At 46.3% G+C, this 23,854-nt stretch overlaps 1 protein-coding gene across 1 annotated transcript in view; it reads right to left on the reverse strand.

The window, feature by feature from the left end:
• Positions 1–22,922, reverse strand: part of LOC140204037 (uncharacterized) — a 70,472-nt gene extending 47,550 nt beyond the window's left edge. Inside the window, 2 exon segments of the mRNA XM_072270287.1 lie at positions 17,085–18,455; positions 22,826–22,922. Of these exon segments, the coding sequence (XP_072126388.1) occupies positions 17,085–17,803 (719 nt within the window). The 5' untranslated portion in view covers positions 17,804–18,455; positions 22,826–22,922.
• Between the last annotated feature and the right edge of the window lie 932 nt (positions 22,923–23,854).

Here is a 23,854-nt window from a genome sequence, read left to right on the forward strand (position 1 = left end):
GTCATGAAGATGTGGAATCCTCGCCCCGCCTGGGTGAGCCGCTGTTGCATATCTAAGCCACGAGATGTCGCTGCATAGTCACAAGCGATTCTGCCGATGTTGGAGATCCCGAGCAAATCCCACAAAATGCAGGAGGAATTCAGAAAGTCAGGCAGCATCTATGCAGGGCAGCAAACATTCAACGTTTCGGGCCGAGACCCTTCATCGGGACCGGAGCGGAAATGGGCAGAAAACAGAATAAAAAGGTAGGGTCGGGGCGGGGGAGGGGCCGTTTGGAAGGAGTACAAGGTGATACCAGGCAAAGGGTGAGGTGGCCAGGTGCTAGGAAGCTAGGAGGGAAAAGGTGGAGGAGAGAGAAACATAGAAAACCTACAGCACAATACAGGCCCTTCGGCCCATAATGCTCTGCCGAACATGGACTTACTTCAGAAATTACCTAGGGTTACCCATAGCCCTCTATTTTTCTAAGCTCCATGCACCTATCCAGGAGCCTCTTAAAAGGAAAGAGATGAAGAAGGAGGAATCCGATAGAGAAAGAGAAGGAGGGGGAGCGCCAGAAGGAGGCATGTGAACAGAATAGAAGGGGTGAAAGGGTAAACTAGAGGGAGATGATGAGCAGGTTCACCTGGCCATACACTTCCCCTCTCTCACTTCCCTATTCTGGCTTCTGCCTCCTTCCTGGAAGAGTTTTGGCCCAACACGATGTCTGTTTATTCCCTTCCACAGATGCTGAGTTCCTCTGGTATTTTGTGTGCGTTGCTCAGGGTGTTACTGCGGACACTTATGCACAATAATCTTGAATGAGAACCACGTGGAGTGTCCTGGGAGAAACTTCCTGTGCCGGAATCATCGGGTTCTGTTGGAGAGCAGCAGTTCTTTTGCAGACAAAATACAGAGCATGTGTCAGCGTGTTTCAGACTGTGGTTGTAAATGGTTATACATTTAAACTCTTCTCAGAGACATTGATATCTGGAGGAATAAAGCCAATGACAACAAACTGAGGTGCCAGAGTCTTTGGGGATTGCATGGCTGCGGGAGGAAGGTGTGAGCACCAGATCAGGCAGAACCCAGCTTGGTAAATCAAACCATCAGCTGGTCCAGTCAATGTTTGCAAGGTCTTCTGGGGAGGCATTGACAAGTGCAATCTGCACCACTGGGGATTGTTTGACCAGCAGTGTCCTGCAGGGATCTGTTCTGAGATGCTCACTCTTTGTGATCTTTACCAATGACTTGGATGAGGAAGGCAGGTTAATGAATTGGAAGGTCGAATCTGAAGGCAGAATACAGGGTTAATTCAAGGTACATTTTGTACAAAGTACATAATAGCAGAACTCTTAGGATTGTGGAGGAACAGAGTGATCTTAGGGAAGACATCCAATGATTCCTCAAATTTGCCAAGTAACCTTGGTGATAGGGCATATGATGAGTTGGCCTTCGTTAGTCGGTGGAATTAGTTCAAGCCATGAAACTTTGATTAGCTGAAGCCTATAAAATTCTGATTGGACCACACACTTGGAGGGTTGTTTTCATTTCCCATTAAAGGAAGGATGTGGAAACTTTAGAGGGGATGCAGAGGAGATTTATCAGGATGCTCCCTGGATTAGAGAGCATGTTTTATGAGGACAAGTGGAGCTGGCTAAAGCTTTTCTCTTTGTAGCAAAAGAGGATGAGAGGTGACTAGATATGATGCATTAGATTGAGTGGACAGCCAGATACTTTTCCCCAGGACAGAATAGAGTAATACAAGACAGCATAATTTTAAGGTATTTGGAGGTAAGTATAAGGGGGTGTCAGAAAGCGTTTTTTTTCACATAGAGAGTAATCGGTGTGTGGAATGCCCTATCGGGGATGGTGGTAGAGGCAGATACATTAGGAACATTTGAGAAATTCTTAGGCAAATGGATGATAGAAAAACAGAGGGGCTATGAATGAAGGAAGGGTTTGGTTTGATTTTACAGCAGGTTGAAGGGTCGGTATAAATCATGGGCTGAAGGGCCTGTACTGTATTCTATGGTTTGTGTTTACCATCCTGTCAGTGAGCAATGTTTCTGGACCCCAAGATCCCTCAGTGCTCCAATGCTGTTCAGGATTCTGCCAACAATAGTATACGTTCCCTTTACATTTGATCTTCCAAAATGCAACATGTCATACTTGTCCAAATTAAACTCCATCTTCCAATTCTTCACTCAATCTTCAACTGCTCTGTATAATGCTGTTATCCTTTGGGAACCTTCTACACGGTCCACTGCTCCACCAATCTTAGTTACTCTGGGGAATCTCTTTTGAACTCACTCAAATGTTACTGTATCCTTTCCTGCATAATTGTGGCCTCACCAACACCCCGTAACACACCTTCATATATCTAAACAAACCCATTTACAATAAAGGCCAATAATCTCATTTAACCACTTGCAGCATGTCTTGTGGGCATGTGGCCATTGGACTAGCAACCTGAAGGTCGCGAGTTTGAGCCCCAGCCGAAGCAATGAGTTGTGTCCTTGAGCAAGGCACCTAATCACACATTGCTCTACAACGACACTGGTGCCAAGCTGTATGGGTCCTAATGCCCTACCCTTGGACAACATCGGTGGCGTGGAGAGGGGAGACTTGCAGCATGGGCAACTACAGGTCCTTCATACAACCTTGCCCTTCATACAACCTTGCCCAGGCCTGCGCCCTGGAGAGTGAAGACTTTCCAGGCGCAGATCCATGGTCTTGCAAGACTAATGGATGCCTTTAAAGCACCTGTCTGTCAACCCATTTGTGACTCACAGAGCAGGACACCTAAATCCCTTTGTACTCATTCAGCTGCAGTCACTTTCTACATAGATAACCTGCTGTTTATTCCTCTCACCCAGGTCCAGCACCTCACACTTTCCATATTGAATCTAATTGGTCAGGTGTAACTCACTCACTCGATCAACACTGTTTCAGAGTCACAGTACATTCACCACAACTTGCCTTTCAACCTCTGAGCTATCCACTTCCTTCTTGACCAACCCCAGCCCCTTTCACTCTGTTTCACTTACCAATTCGGCACACACAATGTGCCCAGCACCCACGGTTTCCTCTCCCCATTGTTCCACATTCTGCTCACTCCTCCTCCCTTATTTGATTCCATTCTCCACCTCCCTTTTCTGTCAGATCTCCTCATCTGCAGCCTTTCATTGCCTCCAGCCTCCATCGCCATTTCCACTCTTCACTTGTCCAACTGGCAACTCTTACTCCACCCCTGCCCCTCACCACTATCTCCCTCAGACCGATGAGGGGCTTGACGTGAAATGTTGACTGTCCATTTCCCTCCACACCGAGTCCCTCCGGCATCTTGTTTGAACATAGACCATGGAGCAGACCAGCACAGTACAGGCCCCTCAACCCATGATGTTGCCCTTCAACCTATTCCCATGCAAGTGGCAGCTCTGAAGGACCCCTTCCCCCAGTGCTCCTGCACCCAGGGGAATCGCGTGTTTCCAGTGTGAATTTGTTGGTGTTTCAACTGTCTGTCTGCATGAATCTCATTCCATGAACAGAGCAGATGAACAGACAGTCACTGCTCCAGGTGTGTGGATGGATTCACATACTCTTCCATTCCCCTGAGACACCAGGATATTGATGGTGACGTGAGGCCATTCACCACCCTGGATATGGTGCCCTCCCGAGACACCAGTGAGTTCACACTGGGGAGAAGGTTTACATGCGTCCTGTGGAATAGTTCAACACCTTGTCTCTGTGATGTCAGAAAGATTCAGTTACTGCTGCTGTTCATCACACTCAGGAATGAGCCCTGATCACCGGCACAGCTGGAGTTTGCTCTGCTGATGTTAGTGACCCCGGTAACCAGGCTGGAAATCAATAGTCTTGATCTATGCCAAATAAAACAGTTCTGTTTGAAACAAGAGATTCTGCAGATGCTAGAAAGCTTGAGCTACACACAAAATGCTGGAGAAACTTAGCAACTCAAGCAGCGTCTTCATCAGGGCTGTTTGAAACTCTCTTATCTCTCAAATCCTTACTGTCTCCCCACTACAAAATCAGAATTAGTCCTTTTATCACTGACTTATATGAAGTTATATTTGTTGTTTAGTGACAGCTATACTGCACAAAGACATAAAATGATCATAAATTACAAAATAAATCAATAGTACAAACAAGTGAGTTGATGAGTTCACGGACCTCTCAGGAAGCTGATGGTGGAGGAGAGGCTGTTCCTAAAGAATTGTGTGGGTCTTCAGCCTCCTCGAACTCCTCCCTGACCCTGGCAAATATCCTTGGTGATGGGTGCTGCCCTCTCGAGGCACCTCAACCTGAGGCTGCCCTCGCTCAGCCCAGTGGGGACCACACCGAGAACAATGTTAACCCCTTCATTCCTGGAACCATCCTCATGGGCCTCCTCTGGACTCTCACCAATGACAACACGTCCCTTCTGAGATAAGGGGCCCAAAACTGTTGACAATACTCCAAGTGCGGCCTGACTAGTGTCTTGTAAAGCCTCAGCATTGTCTCCTTCTGTGAGTCTTACATGAGGACTTCCACAAACGTTTGTAAGTCCCTTTGCCTGTTTTATTTTCTCTCCTTTTAGATAGTAGTCTGTACTGTTGTTCCTTTTACCAAAATGCATTATCATACATTTCCTAACACTGTATTCCATCTGCCACTTTTTTGCCCATTCTTCCAATTTGTCTAAGTCCTGCTGCAATCGTGTTGATTCCCCAGCACTATGCACCCCTCCACCTATCTTCATATCACCCGCAACCTTTGCCACAAAGCCATTATGGCAATATCGTGAGTTATTCATTATGGACTGTGCCTTTAAAAAGAGAGAGAAAGAGCATGCAGCTGGATTCAGAGAGAGAGAGGCACCGAGCAGCTCGTAAGTTGCTATGGTGATAGAAGCGAGGAGCTATATGATGGACAGCTGGTGTTCAGCACAACAGTACTTAAACCAGCGTAGTTGCTTGTTTCACAGGACACGCAGACACACTAAGGTGTGGTTAAGTTACCACTATTCTGTTCAGGTGCCCACGAGTGTGGGACTGAGGATCGATTGTGAGGGATGGATGTGTGATTATCGGTGCGTGAAAGAGTGACCCTGTGGAGTCTACCCGTGTGTCCAACCTTTGCCTGGGTTGGTAGACCATCACTTGACGACGGTGCTCTAAAGTTGGTCAAGTGTGGCTAACTTGGAAGTTTCGGAGGACAACGGGAAGAATCGACGGCATCGGCTTACATGGACAACAAACCACCTCTCTCCCTCCTCAATCCTACTCAACTCAATATCATGAACTGAACTGACTTCATTTACGTACCATCGTAAGACTGTATCAATTACCACCTACATTTGAAGAAGTTTGGGTTTTATATTTCCACACCTATATATGCATAAACTCTGCTAACCTGTTTGACTTATCTAGTTTTATATTACTGTGTTGCATAGTTACTAATAAGGTAGTGTTAGTTAACAGCAAAACAGACTCCAGGTGCGTTCCATTTCTGCTGGTTCCTTTAACCTGTTACGCGGTATGTAACAGCCATCAATTGCCAAATCATTGACAAGCAATATAAAAGGTGGTGGTCAACTACTGACCTCTGAGGAACACACTGGCAGCCAACCAGAAAAGGTCCCATTTATTCCCACTCACTCTCCTGTCTGTCAGCTAGTCCTCTATCCATGCCAGTATCTTTTCTGCAACGCCATGGGATTTTATCTTGTTAAGCAGCCTCATGTGTGGCACTTTATCAAATGCCTCTGAAAATCCAAGTACATGATATTCACTGCCTCTTCTTCAACACTTTCCCAACCACTGAAGTTAGGCTAACTGGCCTACAGTTTCCTTTCTTTTGCCTCCCTCCCTTCTCAAAGAGTGGAGTCACATTTGCAATCTTCCAGTCCTTTGGAACCATGCCAGAAATCAAGTGATTCTTGAAAGATTATGACCAATGCATCTGTTATCTCTTCAGCACCTCTCTCAGGACTCTGGGATGTAGTCCATCTGGTCCAGGTGACTTAAGACCTTTCAGTTTGCCTAGTACATTTTCTTTTGTAATAGCGTTGGCACTGACTGTCGCTCCCAGACACACACGGACCTCTGGCACGCTGCTCGTGTCTTCCACAGTGAAGACTGATGCAAAGTACTTATTAAGCTCATCCGCCATTTCTTTGTCCCCCATTACTACTTCACCAGAGTAATTTTCCAGCAGTCCAATATCAACTCTCACCTCCCTTTTACTCTTTATATAACTGAAACTTGATCCTGTTCCTGCATTTGATCTGGTATTCAGAAATGAACCTGGTCAGGTGTCAGGTCTCTCAGTGGGAGAGCATTTTGGAGATAGTGATCACAGTTCTATCTCCTTTACCATAGCATTGGAGAGGGATAGGAACAGACGTTAGGGAAACGTTTAATTGGAGTAAGGGGAAATATGAGGTTATCAGGCAGGAACTTGGAAGCATAAATTGGAAACAGATGTCCTCAGGGAAACGTATGGAAGAAATGTGGCAAATGTTCATGGGATACCTGTGTGAATTTCTGCATAGGTATGTTCCAATGAGACACGGAAAGAATGGTAGGGTACAGGAACCGTGATGTACAAAGGCTGTTGTAAGTCTAGTCAAGAAGAAAAGAAGAGCTTATGAGAGGTTCAAAAAACTAGGTGATGATAGAGATCTAGAAGATTATAAGGCTAGCAGGAAGGAACTTAAGAACGAAATTAGGAGAGCCAGAAGGGGCCATGAGAAGGCCTTGGTGGACAGGATTAAGGAAAACTCCAAGGCATTCTACAAGTATATGAAGAGCAAGAGGATAAGGCGTGAGAGAATAGGACCAATCAAGTGTGACAGTGGAAGAGTGTGTATGGAACCAGAGGAGATAGCAGAGGTGCTTAATGAATGCTTTGCTTCAGTATTCACTACGGAAAAGGATCTTGGCGATTGTAGGGATGACTTGCAGTGGACTGAAAAGCTTGAGCATGTAGATATTAAGGAAGAGGATGTGCTGGAGATTTTGGAAAGCATCAATCTGGATAAGTCACCGGGACCAGATGAGATGTACCCCAGGCTACTGCGGGAAGCGAGGGAGATTGCTCAGCCTCTGGCGTTGATCTTTGCATCATCAATGAAGATGGGAGAGGATGCAGGGTTGCGAATGTTGTTCCCTTATTCAAGAAAGGGAGTAGAGATAGCCCAGGAAATTATAGACCAGTGAGTCTTACTTCAGTGGTTGGTAAGTTGATTAAGAAGATCCTGAGAGGCAGGATTTATAAACATTTGGAGAGGCATAATATGATTAGGAATAGTCAAAGGCAGGTCCTGCCTTATGAGCCTGATTGAATTTTTTTGAGGACGTGACTAAACACATAGATGTAGTGTATATGGATTTCAGCAAGGCATTTGATAAGGTACCCCATGCAAGGCTTATTGAGAAAGTAAGGAAGCATGGGATCCAAGGGGACATTGCTTTGTGGATCCAGAACTGGCTTGCCCACAGAAAGCAAAGGGTGGTTATAGATGGGTCATATTCTGCATGGAGGTTGGTGACCAGTTGTGTACCTCAGGGATTTGTTCTGGAACCCCTACTCCTCGTAACTTTTATAAATGACCTGGATAAGTGGAGGGATGGGTTAGTAATTTGCTGATGACACAAAGGTTGGGGGTGTTGTGGATAGTGTGGAGGGCTGCCAGATGTTATAATGGGACATTGATAGAATGCAAAACTGGGCAAATGGAGTTCAAGTGAGAGGTGATTCATTTTGGTTGGTCAAATATGATGCAGAATATAGCATTAATGGCAAGACTTGGCAGTGTGGAGGATCAGAGGGATCTTGGGGTCTGAGTCCATAGGACACTCAAAGCCGCTACGCAGGTTGACTGTGTAGTTAAGAAGGCATACAGTGCATTGGCCTTCATCAACCGTGGGGTTGAATTTAAGAGCCAAGAGGTAATGTTGCAGCTATATAGGACCCTGGTCGGACCCCATTTGGAGTACTGTGCTCAATTCTGGTCGCCTCACTACAGGAAGGATGTGGAAATCATAGAAAGGGTGCAGAGGAGATTTACAAGAATGTTGCCTGGATTGGGGAGCATGCCTTATGAGAATAGGTTGAGTGAACTCGGCCTTTTCTCCTTGGAGTGACGGAGGATGAGAGGTGACCTGATAGAGGTGTATAAGATAACGAGAGGCATTGATCTTGTGGATAGTCAGAGGCTTTTTCCCAGGGCTGAAATGGCTAGCATGAGAGGGCACAGTTTTAATGTGCTTGGAAGTAGGTACAGAGGAGATGTCAGGGGTAAGTTTTTTTTACACAGAGAGTGGTGAGTACATGGAATGGGCTGCTGGCAGGGGTAGTGGAGGCAGAAACAATAGGGTCTTTTAAGAGACTCCTGGATAGGTACATGGAGCTTAGAAAAATAGAGGGCTATGGCTAAGCCTAGGTAGTTCTAAGGTAAGGACATGTTCGGCACAGCTTTGTGGGCTGACGGGCCTGTATTGTGCTGTAGGTTTTCTATGTTTCTATGAAAAAACTTTTAGTATCCTGCTTTATATTGTTGGCTAGTTTGCCCTCATATTTTACCTTTTCCCTTCTTATAACTTTTTGGTTCCCTTTTGTTGGATTTTAAAAGCTTCCCAATCATCCAACTTCCCACTCACTTTTGCTACCTTATATGCCCTTTCCTTGGCTTTTATGCAGTCAAAAACTTCCCTTGTTAGCCCAGTTGCCTACCCCAGCATTTGAAAACAACTTTTTCTGTGGGACATATCTATCCTGCACCTTGTGAACTATTCCCAGAAGCTTCAGCCATCTCTGCTCTGCTGTCATCCCTGCTAGTATCCTCCTCCAATCCACACAGCCAAGCTCCTCTCTCATGCTTCTGTAATTCCCTTTATTCCATTGCAATACTGATACAGGTGACTTATGTGTCTCACTCTCAAACTGCAGTATGAATTCAAGCATATTATGATCACTGCCTCCTAAGGGTTCCTTTACATTAAGCTCCCTAATAAGATCTAGGTTATTACATAACACCCAATCTAAGATAGCCTTTCCCTGAGTAGGCTCAAGCACAAGCTGCTCTAAAAAGCCATCTCATAGGCGTTCAACAAATTTCCTCTCTTGCAATCTGACACCAACCTGATTTTCCCAATCCCCTTGCAATCTCAGCCCCACATCTTGGCTACTATTTCGAGGCCTTTATGATTCCCATATGGTTTTTCACCCTTGTAGTTTCTTAACTCCACCCACAAAGATTCAACATTCTCTGACACTATGTTACCTCTTTCTAAAGATGTGCCTTCCTGCCTGTCCTTTGAGTACAAAGAATACCCTTTGATGTTAAGCTCCCAACTCTGGCCTTCTTTCAGCCAAGACTCAATGATGCCCACAACGTCATACCGACCAATCTCTAATTGCACCACGAGTTCATCCACCTTATTCTGAATGTTAGGCACATTTAAATACAGCACCTTCAGACCTGCATTCTTCGCCCTTTTGAAATTTGCCTCTGTGGTACAATTTAACCCTTTGCTCTGTTTACATTTGTACCCAGTCATTGGCTTGTCCTTCCTTACATTCATGTTACATCCATCATCCACTTGTAAACCTACTGGCTCGTCCTCAGCCCTATCATACTGGTTCCCACCCACCTGCCATCTCAGTTTAAACCACTCCCAACAGTTCTAGTCAACCTGCCCACAAGAATTTTGGTCCCCTCAGATTCAAGGGCAACCCGTCCATTTTGTACAGCTCACACCTGCCCCAGAAGGGGTCCCCATTATCCAGAAATCTGAATCCCTGCCCCCGCTCTAATTCTTCAGCCACACATTTATCTGCCTCCTCATTATTGTGGATGTGTTCAGAAACATCGTAGACCCTGGCACCTGGGAGGCAAACTGCCATCCGTCTTTCTTTTTTTGCATCCGCAGAATCACCTATCAGTCCCCCTAACTCCAAAATCTCCTATTACTGCTGCCATCCTCTTCAGTTCCCAACCCTTCTGAGCCACAGAGTCAGAGAAGGGTTGTGTTCACACACCAGTGGGTCACTGCAATACAAGAAGATGAAACAGGGAGAAATCTCCTCAGGTTGGTGCCAGTCTGAAAGCAGGGAGAGGACCCATCGCTGAGGATGTCCCAGTGTGGCTCCGGCTGGGACGATTGTCCTGTCTCTGACTGTACATTCTCTGTATTACTGAATGGAACAGGAGCAGAAACCAGATAGGGACCAGCACAGACCAGGAATGACAGCAGGGAGAGGGAATCTGCCCAGCATCATGGAAGTGGGATGTGAATAGGAGATTGGCCTGTCTAAGATTAGATTGTATTCACCAGGGTTCTGCATCTGTGAGGAGGACTTGGTGAGTGTGTACACAAGGGACTGTATCAGATGGGAGCTGGGCACAGCTCACCCATACGCTATTACTATAACCACTCCACTGGCTCAGCAGAGGATGTTCCTCTTCCAGCAGTTGGTAAAATTCCATCTTCTCCAGAACATTCTGGTGCAATTCCACACTGGCATCATAGACAGCGTCCTCACATCAGCCACTACACGCTGGTTTGTTGAAGCAACCCCCTCATGATATACAAAAACTACAGTGAATAGTCATGTCAGCAGAAAAGGTCACGACTGCAATCACTGCAGGGCTTGTATGCGTCCAGGATGAAGCAGCAGCAAGAAAAATCATTGTGGACACTACACACCCTGAAAACTGCCTTTCCCAAAAAACTTCCATCTGGAAAGTATTATAAAGTATTATTAAAACAAAAACTTCAAGTCAACTGAAAAATTACTTTCTCCAGGCAGTTAATCTGATCAACCATTATAGTTATCCCACCCCCCCCATCTATTACCTCAATCACTTCCCTGCACTGTAAACACATTAAAGCAGATTTTATAACCATGTCTACATTGTAAATACATGATGGATTTACATACATTTTATTCCACATTCATAATTTAACCTCTAACTTTACTTTTATATAATCTTTGTTCTTTATAATTTGTTTTGCATATTGCATCCTGAACAGCACGCCACAGCAAATTCCCCATACATTTGGTGAATAAAGTTGATCCTTGATCCTTTCTACCTCTGAACTAAATACTGGGCTAAGGAAAAGGAGAGATCTGCCCTTGATTTACTGAGCTTCATTATCACTCAGCCTCACTTATTAAAGTTTCTGCACTTTGACCTCAAGCCACACACGCTCTCTAAATCGACATGGTTAACTGGTATTGTGCTTGCAAACTCAATCAAAGCCTCCTAGGTGCCAGGGTCTACAATGTTTCTGAATGCATCCACAATATCTCGAAATGGGAAGGTGAACAGCCAGAAGATGTGGTACATATTGGTACCAACCACATAGGCAGAAAGGGGAGGAGGTCCTGAAAACAGAATACCGGGAACTGGGAAGGAAGCTGAGAAGTAGAACCTCAAGGGGAGTAATCTTGGGGTTGCTTTCTGTGCCATACCACAGTGCGGATGGGAATAGAATGAGGTGGCAGATAAATGCGTGGCTGAGAATTAGAGCAGGGGGGCAGGGATTCAGACTTCTGGATAATTGGGACGTCTTCTGGGGCAGGTGTGACCTGTACAAAAGGGATGGGTTGCACTTGGATCTGAGGGAGACCAATAAAGTAACCACTGAGTGTAAGTTAGAAGCTTTAAAAATGGCTTCATGTCAAAAAGCACTTAATTTACCAAGAAACTTACTGGTTCACACACCAACAACTACCCTCAATGGTTTATTTTTGTTTATATTTATGTAGAGATAAAGCATGGTAACAGATCCTTCTGGCCCAACCAGCCCATGCCACCCATGTGACCAATTACCCCACTAACCCGTGTATCTTTGAAGTGTGGGAGGAAACCAGAGCACCCGGAGGAAACACGTGGTCAGAGAGGAGAAGACATAGAACAGTACAGCACAGAAACAGGCTGTTCGGCCCAGAATGTTGTGCCAAACCAGCTAAAAAGCAAATCAAAAGCACTCAAACACTAATCCCTCCTACCTACACCATGTCCACATCCCTCCATCTTCCTCAGATCCATGTGCCTATCTGAACATTTTTTAAAAGCCTCTGATGTATTTTTCTCTACCACCACACCAGGCAGCACAGTCCAGGCATCCACCACTCCCTGAGTAAAAAACTTACCCCCTTTCATGCATGCCCTCTGGTATTTTGACATTTACACCCTTGGAAACAGATACTACCTGTCTACTCTGTCTATGCCTTTCATAATCTTATAAACATCTGTCAGATCTCCCCTCAGCCTCCAGCGTTCCAGAGAAAACAACCCAAGTTTATCCAGCCTCTCATGATAGCACATGCTCTCTAAACCAGGCAGCATCCTGGTAAACCTCTTCTGCACCCTCTCCGAAGCCTCAACACCCTTCCTATAGAGGGGGCAACCAGAACCGTATGTAATATTTCATAGAGTTTTATAAAGTTGCAACATAATTTCTTGACTTTTGAACTCAATGCCTCAGCTAATGAAAGCAAGCAATCCATAAGCCTCCTTAAACACCCATTAACCTGTGTAGTCACTTTCAAGGAGCTATGAACTTGGATCCCAAAATCTCTCTGATCAGCTACACTGTTACGGCTCTTTCCCTAACAGTATACTGACTCCTTGCACCTGCCCACCCAAAGTGCAACACCTCACACTTTTCTGGGTTAAACTCCATCTGCCATTTCTCTGCCCATATCTGCAGCTGATCTATATCATATTGTATTCTTTGCCAGTCTTCTACACTATCCACGACTCCACCAATCTTGGTATCATCAGCAAACTCACTTACCCACCCATGTACATTTTCATCCAGGTCATTTATATACTTCAAAAACAGCAGAGGTCCCAGCACAGATCACAAGATCTCCAGCTGACAAGAGCAGAATTCCATCCTGACTACTGTCTACTACAAAAAGCTCACTGCTTCTTGTCTGTGCCTCTGCCTGTTCACGCCAAAGCCTTCCCACTCTATCACTGGCACACTCTGACAATGACCACTCCAAAAGTGGCAGAAATGAACCTGGACTGCAATACTGCAGCAATACCATGCCGATTTAGTAAAGACTTTTACATGCAAGTCAATTTAAGTACATTTCATCTTGAAATATTCTATACAGAACATAATTCAATACTCTTCCCGCATGAAAACTGACTGGTGTGACACCTGATTGGAGGGATGAGTGAATTTCCCACCATCTGCTCCAAGGACTCAGAGTGAGCGAATTGTTGGGCCCCATTGTGATTTATTTGGTGGGTCAGGAACTAGATGATTGACTGAATTGTTTCCCACACTTGAAGCAGATGAATGCCCTCCATGTCCCTTACTGCAGTCAAACTGGCCTGTCTCCAGTGAGGACGTGCTGGTGTGCATTCAACATACCAGATATTAGAGGAAGGAAATGGTGTTTTCACCATGATGACCTACCTCCCAGACACAGACCAGGTGAAGTCCCACTCATCCTGATTCACGTTTCCACCTGGGATGGGGAACTGTTTCCTTCCCAAGCATTTACAACCCACACCGAAGTATCACTTTTATGAGGGAAATAACTTGTACGTTTTGCAAATCCCTGCAAGGCCGCTGGGAAAGTTGAAGGTCCAATGTCTGTGAACCCGAGTGCGAGTCCACTGGGGGCTGGGGGCCAAAGACAGCCCACCCTGGGGTTAGAGGACTGTGTGTGTTCATGGGAGAGAGGAAAGGGGGAATTTTGCTGTAGTTCTTTTGTTGTGTACCGTGTTGTTCTGCTGAGGAATGTGGGCGCACTATGTTGGCATTGGAACACCGGTCCCTGCAGCTCACGCAAATGATGCATTCACTGTACGTTTTGATGTACATGCAATAAATCTGCAAAGAGCCTTCGGTACCATACTGCCCTCATTGCTGGGGGGAAAGCTCCATTCAATGCAGGTTGGCACTTCCATTGTCCTGGATAATGGACTACCTGACTGGCTGACCACAGTTTGTGTGGCTTCAGAGCTGTGTGTCAGATATGGTTATAAGCAGCACTGGGGCCCCACAAGGACTGTATTGGCTCCCTTCCTGTTTACTCTGTAAACCTCAGACTTTACATACAACACAGAGTCATGTCATCTGCAGAAATTCTCCGACAACTCAGCAATAGTTGGGTGTATAAAGGGAGGACGGGAGGATTGAGTACAGGACTCTGGTGGAGGACTTTGTCAGATGGTGCAAGCTGAATCATCTGCATCTCAACATCAGTGAGACAAAGGAGACGGTGATGGACTTTAGGAAGACTGAGCCTGCACTGCTCCCTGTTACTATCGATGGTGAGGACGTGAGAATGCTGAGGACCTACAAGTACCTGGGGGTGCACCTGGATGACAGACTTGAGTGCAGCACCAACACAGAGACTGTGTACAAGAAGGGCCAGAGTCACCTCTACTTCCTGAGGAGACTGAGGTCGCCAGTACAACGTTCTATGCGGTGGGGTGGTGGGGAAATGGCATTCACATGGGTGATGCCAGCAGGCTCAATAAACTGATTAGAAAAGGTATAGGAGTCAAACTGGACATACTGGAGGCTGTGGTGGAAGAAAGGACCCTATGGAAAATCCTGGCATTTCTGGAGTGTTTCTCACCCTCTGCACGCCACCTTGGCTGCACAGAGGAGCACTTTAGTAACAGACTAAGACAACTGCACTGCTCCAAAGAATGCTACATAAGGTCATTCTTACCCTTGGCCATTAAGCTGTATAATTAATCAACCTGGGAACTGTTGACCCCGTCCTGTTAGAATGTCTGTTTACTTCTGTTCACCCCACTCTGCCATCACCAACACCCTGTGCTTTATTGCCATCACTTCTTATCCGGACAGTGTGAATGGGCACCTTTTACTGTATAATATTATGGCGATTCTTGCACTACCATCTTATCATTGTGAACTTGGAAATCTTGTACATGTTATTTTTAAGGAAACATTTTTAAAATTCTTTCTTGTAGCACTTGTCACACTCAAATTTCCTTTGGGATCAATAAAGTATCGATCTATTTCTGTGAAGACATGAGAGATGGCAGACAGTCTGAGGTGTAAGGCACACGAACAGGTCCTTCAGCCTGAATGAGTTGCGACCCGAACTCATCCAATTTATTAGCATTTGGCCCAGATCCTGCTCGACCTTTCCTGTCCATGAAACTGTCCGAATGCCTTTCAGACACTGTAATTGTACCTGCCTTTACCACTCCCTCTAACATTGTGTGACGGACACCCACCACCCTCTGTGTGGAAAAACCTGCCCTTAAAGAGCTAGTTCAATCTTTCTCTCTCTCTCTCTCTTTCACCTGAAACTGATGCCCTCTAGCTTGACACTCCCCTACCCTGAGAAACGGCTGTGATTATCCACCTTATTGATGCCTTTCACCACTTTATAAACCTCTGTAAGGTAATGACTCAACCTACTATGCTCCAGAGGGGTATAACCAGCAGAGGAAAATGTTTTTTTATGCAGGTGGTGGTATGTGGAACAGCCTGCCTGAGTTGGTAGAGAGAGATACTTTAGGGGCATTTAACAAACTCTGGGATGGGCACATGGATGATAGAAAAATGGAGGCCTATGTATCCGGAAAGGGTTAGATTGATCTTAGGGGCAGTTAAAAGGTCAGATCAAAGGGCCCACACTGTGCTGATGTGTTCTATGTTCCATCCAGTCTCTCTTTATAACTCAAGCCTTCCTGTCCTGGAATCATTCTTGAGAATCTATTTTGCAACTTTGCCTTTTTAATGTTATCCTTCCTATAGATAGGTGACCAGAAATGCACATAAATTGCGACATTTTCTACAGTTGCAACACGACGTACTGACCCTTGCACTCAAACCCCTGACTAAGGAGGGTAAGTGAGCCAAATGTCTTCATCACCCCGTTTACCACGTCGCCATTTTCAAGGAGCTCCGTACATATTTGTCTCTAGTGCTCCCCAGAACACTGCAATTCACGGTGCAAGGTTTATCTTCCCAAAATGCAACACTGTGCACTTGGCTTAAGCTCCCCCTGCAGTTCTTGGCACATTTTCCCCAGGTGAACCAGATTCTGGACCCTGGGACCACAAAACAGGACGCTGAGAGAGCTCAGCGGGTTCAGCAGAGCCTCTGGACGTTGAAAGTACAAGTTGCTGTTTCCAGTCGAGACCCTGCGTCAGGAAACCCAGACCACTGACTCATACTTTCTGCCTCCACAGACGCTGTTGGACCAACAGTGTGTTGTGCTCCTTGCCTTGTGTGAGCATCATACCACAAGAAAGGGCCACCTGGCCCCTCTCTCTGCCCCATCAGTTAGCAAGGTCATGACTGACAGTGATCGGACACCATTTTCCTGCCGTCGAACATCTCCTGATCAACTTAACATCAGAAGTTTCCACTGAGGTTGATGATCTCCTATTTCTAACATTTGACAGCATCTGCTGTGTGCTTGCCCGTCCCTTCAGCTCGTCCACATCCCCTCAAAGTCTCTTCACACCCCCCTCAATCCCAGTTCATTCACACAGAACAGATTTATTTATAATCGATGCAGAATACAAATGTACCTGCAGTTCCAGGGGAAACAACCCAAACGTGCCCAGTAACCAGGGTCCAAACCTGGATGTGATCAACAGCAGCAATAACTGCAGAATCAGTTCCTGCAGTCACTTGTAAACTCACCGCTGTCTCAGCAGCTGCCGTGTTTAAATGCCCCCCCCCCCCCCATATGTACCGCACATTTAAACTTTCCCTTCAGTATGAGCTCGTCGGTGCCTCCAGAAGTGAGAAGACCGAATAAAGTTCTTTCCACATTCTGGGCAGGTGAATGGTTTCTCCCCGGTGTGAACTCGCTGGTGCATCAGCAGATCAGTTGAACGAGTGAAGCCTTTACCGCAGTCAGAGCAGGTGTACGGTCTCTCCCCGGTGTGAATTCGTTGGTGCGTAAGAAGGTCAGACGACCGGATGAATCCCTTCCCGCACTCGGAGCAGGTGAATGGCCTCTCCCCGCTGTGAATTTTCTGGTGTATCTGGAGGTTTGAGGTCCGGCTGAACCCCTTCCCACACTCGGTGCAGATGAACAGCAGCCTCTCGCTAGTATGAATCTGCTGGTGTACCAACAGGTTGGCTGTCCGAGTGAATGCTTTCCCACAATCAAAGCAGGAGAATGGTTTCTCCCCGGTGTGCACCCGTCGGTGGGTCTGCAGACTGGATGAACGGCTGAAACCCCTCCCACACTCAGAGCAGGTGAATGGCCGCTCCCCCGTGTGTATTCGCAGATGTGTCAGGAGGTGGGACGACTGAGTGAACCCCTTCCCACACTCAGAGCAGATGAACGGCCTCTCCCCGGTGTGAACCCGCTGGTGAGCCAGCAGTTTGGATGACTGGGTGAATCCCTTTCCACACTCAAAGCAGGTGAACAGTCTTTCCCCAGTGTGAATTTGCTGGTGTACCAGTAGGCTGGATGACTGAGCAAATCCTTTCCCACACTCAGTGCAGGTGAATAGTCTCTCCCTGGTGTGAACTCGCTGGTGTACCAGTAGGTGGGTTGACTGAGTGAATGCCTCGCCACACTGAATGCAGATGAACGGCCGCTCCCCAGTGTGGACTCGCTGGTGCCTCTGCAGGTTGAAGGAATTGTTGAAACTCTTCCCGCAGTGAGAGCACGTGAATAGCCTCTTCCCAGCAGGAACTCGCTGCCGTTTCATCAGTTCTTTCCTGTGGTCGGATGGCCAAATGAATCCTCTCCCACAGAAGAATGGCCTCTCCTCACACGAGCTCAGTGGTGTGTCACCAAATGGGATGAGGGAGTGAATCCTTTCCTGCATGCAGAGCAGATGAACGGCCTCTCCCCCATACGAATTTCCCAGAGTCCCATCGTGACCGAGTCCCTACATGCACCTGAAGCAAGGTGACAAAGTTTCTCCAGGACCTCAGTGATCAGTCCGTAAAAAGATGACTGAATTGATTGCTTTCTTCAAAAGGAAACAGGTGGAAAGAACATGGGAATACTCTCAGGGAAATGGATCAAGTCTATCTCAGTCAAAAGAAGGAATGTTTCCTGGTGCAGAAACAAGGATGTGGTGAACACGTTCCCAGTCACAGATCAGGTGAGCTCACCTCCCCCAGCGTGTCACACACGGTCTCTTGTTGCAGTGGGTGTTCCTTTCCCAATCTGCACTGGAGTGATCACTGCCCGCTCCTTCACAGGCTGGAAGAAGTTACACGGCTTCTCTGCAAATCTCATGGAAGTGGTTTCTCCCCTCCCCACCGTAGACAGTGCCTCACTTCCCCAATGTGTCACGGTCGGTGCCCTGCAACAGCCCTCACTGCCTGGGGTCTGAAGTGAAACAAACCAGCATCTCTCCTTCCACGTTCACAGGCCGATGATATTCAGGTGCTGGGGAGCTGAGTGGGGTGTAGACCTGATGTGATATTCCATCTGAGATACCCAGTCGCAATTCCTCCACCTTTGATGTCCTGTAAAAAGTTACAAAAATCATCAGTGAGTACAGGGTAGTGACTCAGAACAGATCACTTTAATCTCCTGGGTTGGCTGTGGCTCAGTTGGTGGCTCTCTGACTATGACACTGTAACTGTGACATTTAAGAGAACATTTCAGTGCTCTGACATACTATGATGGCAAGGACACCACGTTTAAGTTGGGGCATTGCGGTAAGCCCTTTCCTTCTGTTCCACAGGCAAGAGTGAAGGCTGATTTATACTTGTGCATACTAGTTTGCGCTGTAGGCTACACAAGTGGGCTACGCCATTGTGAGCATTTTTACTTGTGCACTGGTGTGTCTGCATCATGCTGCAATTCACCGCCAAAACGCTAGTTGGCGGTGGGGTTTCTATGCCACTGTGTTGAGTTTCTTCATGTTGAAACTCAACACGAAGAAACTCAAACTTCAAACAATGGTGACTGAAACTGAAGGAGGGTGAATTTTCTGTGCTTGTCCGGCCAGTGAGAGACATGGATGAGGAAATGCATTTTAAATATTTTCTGATGTCGGCAGGTAGATTTGACGATTTGGTTCATCGTCTCCAACCGTTTATTTCACATCAGTGTACGCACAGTATACTCAGAGACTGGCAATCACCATTCGAGTTTCAGCTTCAGGTGGAAGTCAACAGGCTGTAGCAGCTAGCTACAAACTGGCGTCAAGCACAGTGTCCCCCATAATTTCAGAGGTCTGTAAAGCTTCATGGAAAGCACTGCAGCCAGAGTTCCTTCCCTGCCCTTCAGTCGCCCGATGGGAAGCTATTGCAGCGTAGGAGGAAATGTGAGGCTACCAAGCGGACCAATCACACTTGTTTCGGTCTGTGACACCGCAACATAGTTACATTTTGGGAGAGGTACCCGTTAAGCTACGGCGTAGGGTTTGCGTAGAGTGTGCCGCTACGCTGTACCTACGGCGTATATTTGACGCACAAGTATAAATCAGCCTTAAGGCAGCCTACACCACAGCTAACACACTATTGTAGCAGAGACATGAGGAAAAAATACTAAGTGGCTATACTTCAACAGGAGTCTGAGATTTGATATCTCACCGATGTTTTGCTGCACAATTGAGTGCTCGGTGGTGGGGGGGGTGCCAATGCTTTTTTGCTGGTGGGGGAGGGGGAGCTGGGAGGGGGCTTTGGGGTTCTAACATTTAACTGTCATTCATTCTTTGGGGCACTCCTCTGTTTTCGTGGACGTTTGCGAAGAAAAAGAATTTCAGGATGTATATTGTATACATTTCTCCAACATTAAATGTACCTGTTGAAATTTAACAGATTTACTGTGCATTCTAACCGGTTGTGCCACCATCTGGAATGGAGGGGCCGCTACACAGATTAGGAAAGAGCTGCAGAGAGTTGTAAACTCAGCCAGCTCCATCACGGGGACTAGCCTTGCCAGCATCGAGGACACCTTCAAAAGGTGATGCCTCAAAAAGGTGCCCTAACACTCAGCACATGCCCTCTTCTCACTGGCATGATCAGGGAGGAGGTACAGAAGCCAGATGACACACACTCAACGTTTTAGAAGCAGCTCCTTCTCCTCCACCATCAGATTTTCGAATGGGCAATGAACCCATAAACATTTCCTCACTATTTTTGCTCTCTTCTGCAACACTATTTTTTTTTATGTACTGCACTGTACTTCTGCCACAAAACAATAAAATTTCATTGAAGATAAACCTGATTCTGAAATCCTTCCAAATCATTACTGGGCCTCAGCTGGTCCATCAGGAAGGACACCGAGGAATCTGTGAGATAGTAATACAACTGTAATGTCACAGGGATCATGATTATCTGGAGTGACTGGAGCAGTCAATAGACAATAGGGGCAGCAGTAGGCCATTCAGCCCTTCGAGCCAGCACTGCCATTCACTGTGATCATGGCTGATCATCCACAATCAGTATCCAGTTCCTGTCTTATCCCCATAAGCTTTGATTCAGCTATATTTAAGAGCTCTATCCATCTCTTTCTTGAAAGCATCCAGAGACTTGGCCTCCACTGCCTTCTGGGGCAGAGCATTCCACAGATCCACAACTCTCTGGGTGAAAAAGTTTTCCCTCAACTCCGTTCTAAATGGCCTACCCCTTATTCTTAAACTGTGGCCTCTGGTTCTGGACTCACCCATCAGCGGGAACATGCTTCCTGCCTCCAGCGTGTCCAATCCCTTAATAATGTTATATGTTTCAATCAGATCCCCTCTCAGCCTTCTAAATCCCAGCATATGCAAGCCCAGTCGCTCCAATCTTTCAACATATGACAGTCCCACCATCCCGGGAATTAACCTTGTGAACCTACGCTGCACTCCCTCAATAGCAAGAATGTCCTTCCTCAAATTTGGAGACCAACTGCACACAATACTCCAGGTGTGGTCTCACCAGGGCCCTGTACAGCTGCAGAAGGACCTCTTTGCTCCTATTCTCAATTCCCCTTGTTATGAAGGCCAGCATGCCATTAGCTTTCTTCACTGCCTGCTGTACCCGCATGCTTGCTTTCAGTGACTGATGTACAACAACACCTAGATCTTGTTGTACTTCCCCTTTTCCTAACTTGACTCCATTTAGATAATAATCTGCCTTCGTGTTCTTACCACCAAAGTGGATAACATCACATTTATCCACATTAAACTGCATCTGCCATGCAGCTGCCCACTCACCCAGCCTGTCCAAGTCACCCTGCATTCTCATAACATCCTCCTCACATTTCACTCTGCCACCCAGCTTTGTGTCATTGGCAAATTTGCTAATGTTACTTTTAATCCCTTCATCTAAATTATTAATGTATATTGTAAACAGCTGCGGTCCCAGTACTGAACCCTGCGGTACCCCACTGGTCACTGCCTGCCATTCCGAAAGGGACCCGTTAATCGCTACTCTTTGTTTCCTGTCAGCCAGCCAATTTTCAATCCATGTCAGTACTCTGCCCCCCAATACCATGTGCCCTAATTTTGCCCACTAATCTCCTATGTGGGACTTTATCAAAGGCTTTCTGAAAGTCCAGGTATACTACATCCACTGGCTCTCCCTAGTTACATCCTCAAAAAATTCCAGAAGATTAGTCAAGGACGATTTCCCCTTCGTAAATCCATGCTGACTCGGACCTATCCTGTTACTGCTCTCCAAATGTCAGTGAGATTCCCCATCAAGCAGGGACTGAATAGAGATATTCAAATCAATGGGCTGATTTTAGACGAGATTGGGAGAAAAATGTAAGAAGTGACAATGTGATATTTATCCCTTTGCCTCTGATCCCTCCCTTCAATGTATCTTCACAACAGTTTTGTTAATGACAGAGGTCAGAGGACAATGTCCAGATGGGTTCAAGCTGACAGGAAGGTGACAGTAGCTTAAATAATTAAGCGTTACAACAGGGATGTGCAGGAGAACATCTCTGAATGTGTAACACATCAAACCTTGAAGTAGATGCTCTACAACAGCAGAACACCATGAACATACCTCCTGTGTCTAATAAAGTGGCTACTGAGTGTAAATGCACTATTATTTTTGAAATAACTTCCATCATTTTAACTGCTTGCTGTACCTGCACACTCACTTTCAGTGACTCACGTACAAAACTCCCAGATCTCTCTGAACATCCTCACTTCTGAACCTGTAGTCATTTACAAAGCAATCAGCTGCTCTATTTATTTCACTGAATTGGATAAGCTCACTTAAAGCCAGAGTCAGCCCTCTCCATGTGATATTTCATTTGCCCTATTCTCACCCACCAGGGGCAGCACCTCTGGTGAAGGGCCTTGTTGTGTTCATTCTGTGGCAGCACATCATAAATCTGTGAGAGTCACAGACAGAAAGAACACAGAGAAAGGCCCTTTCACCAAGTACATGCCAACTATATATGCACTACATCAACATTGTTTCTGTTTTATTTTCCCAGAATTATATCAATTCCTCACCTACTCACTCGGGGTAATTTACAGTGGTCCATTTATCTACCAAACGAAAAAGGGTAATTGTTCTTGCACCACCTGTTATAATTGCAGTTAGATCAGAAATATTTCTTTATTTATTAACTGGCAGTGTAACTCCGTTCCTCTTTATTCCGTCTGAGTTCCAGCTCCAGCCAGTGCACGCCCAGATCTGAACATTCAGAACTCGGCAGGGTCTGCCTGTGCAACAAACGCTGTGACATCAATGGCCGCCTTGTTACCCAACATGCAATGCACACAAGCAGCCGCTCTACTCCATCAATACGTATGCGCTGCCACGTACATTTCAGGCCGCCAGTGACGGCTCGGGGCGACGAGACACAAGACGGGCGGTGGGGCACGGGGGTGGGGACCGTTTATCATTAGCGCGGCGGTTAGCGATGCGTGTAGCGTCCATACCCGTTTTTGCCTCGTTGGGGTCTGTTCCTTGAGGTTAATTAAACGTGCGACCCGGCGCTTGACTCCGAGCCGTCGCCGAACTCCTGAGTAGGATCGGTGGCGTCACGTCTGATGTCGTGCGCATGCGCTCTGGGCTCCTGGACAGTCTTGGAAACTGTTTTAGACCTGAAGACCGTAAGATATAGGAGTAGAATTAGGCCGTTTGGCCCATCGAGTCTGCCCCACCATTTCATCATGGCTGATCAATTTCCATCTCAGCCCCAATATCCTGCCTTCTCCCCGTAGCCCCTCATGCCCTGACTAATCAAGAATCTTATCAGCCTTTGCCTTAAACATACCCAATGACTTGGCCTCCACGACCACCTGTGGCAATGAATTCCACAGATTCACCACCCTCTGCCTAAAGAAATTCTTCCTGGTCTCTGTCCTATCTAGGTTTTTCAACATGCAATAGGTTTCAGTGAGGTCTCCCCTCATTCTTCTGAATTCCAGTGAGCAGAGTCCCTGAGCCATCAAATGCCCCTCGTATGATAAGCCTTTCAATCCCAGTATAATTTTCATGAACCTCCTTTGAACCCTCTTCAATTTCAGCATATACTGCCTTCGATAAGGGCACAGAACTGCTCACAATACTCCAAGTGAGGCCTCACTAGCACCTTATAAAGCCTCAATGTTACATCCTTGCTTTTATATTCTAGTCCTCTGGAAATGAATGCTAACATTACATTAACCTTCCTCACCACCAATTTAACCTGCAAGTTAACCTTTGGGGAATTCTGTGTAAGGACCCTCAAGTCCCTTTGCACCTTTGATTTTTGAATTTTCTCTCCACTTAGAAAATAGTCTGCACTTTTATTTCTTCTACCAAAGTGCGTGACCATGCACTTCCCAGCACTGTATTCCATCTGCCGCTTCCTTGCCCTTTCTCCCAATCTGTTCAAGCCCTTTTTCCTATTTCCTGAACAATACTTGTCCTTTCACCTGCCTTTGTATCGTCCACAAACTTGGCCACAAAGCCATCAATTCTGT

This window comes from Mobula birostris, chromosome 10 (genome assembly GCF_030028105.1).
Source record: "Mobula birostris isolate sMobBir1 chromosome 10, sMobBir1.hap1, whole genome shotgun sequence".
NCBI classification, from domain to species: Eukaryota; Metazoa; Chordata; class Chondrichthyes; order Myliobatiformes; family Myliobatidae; genus Mobula; species Mobula birostris.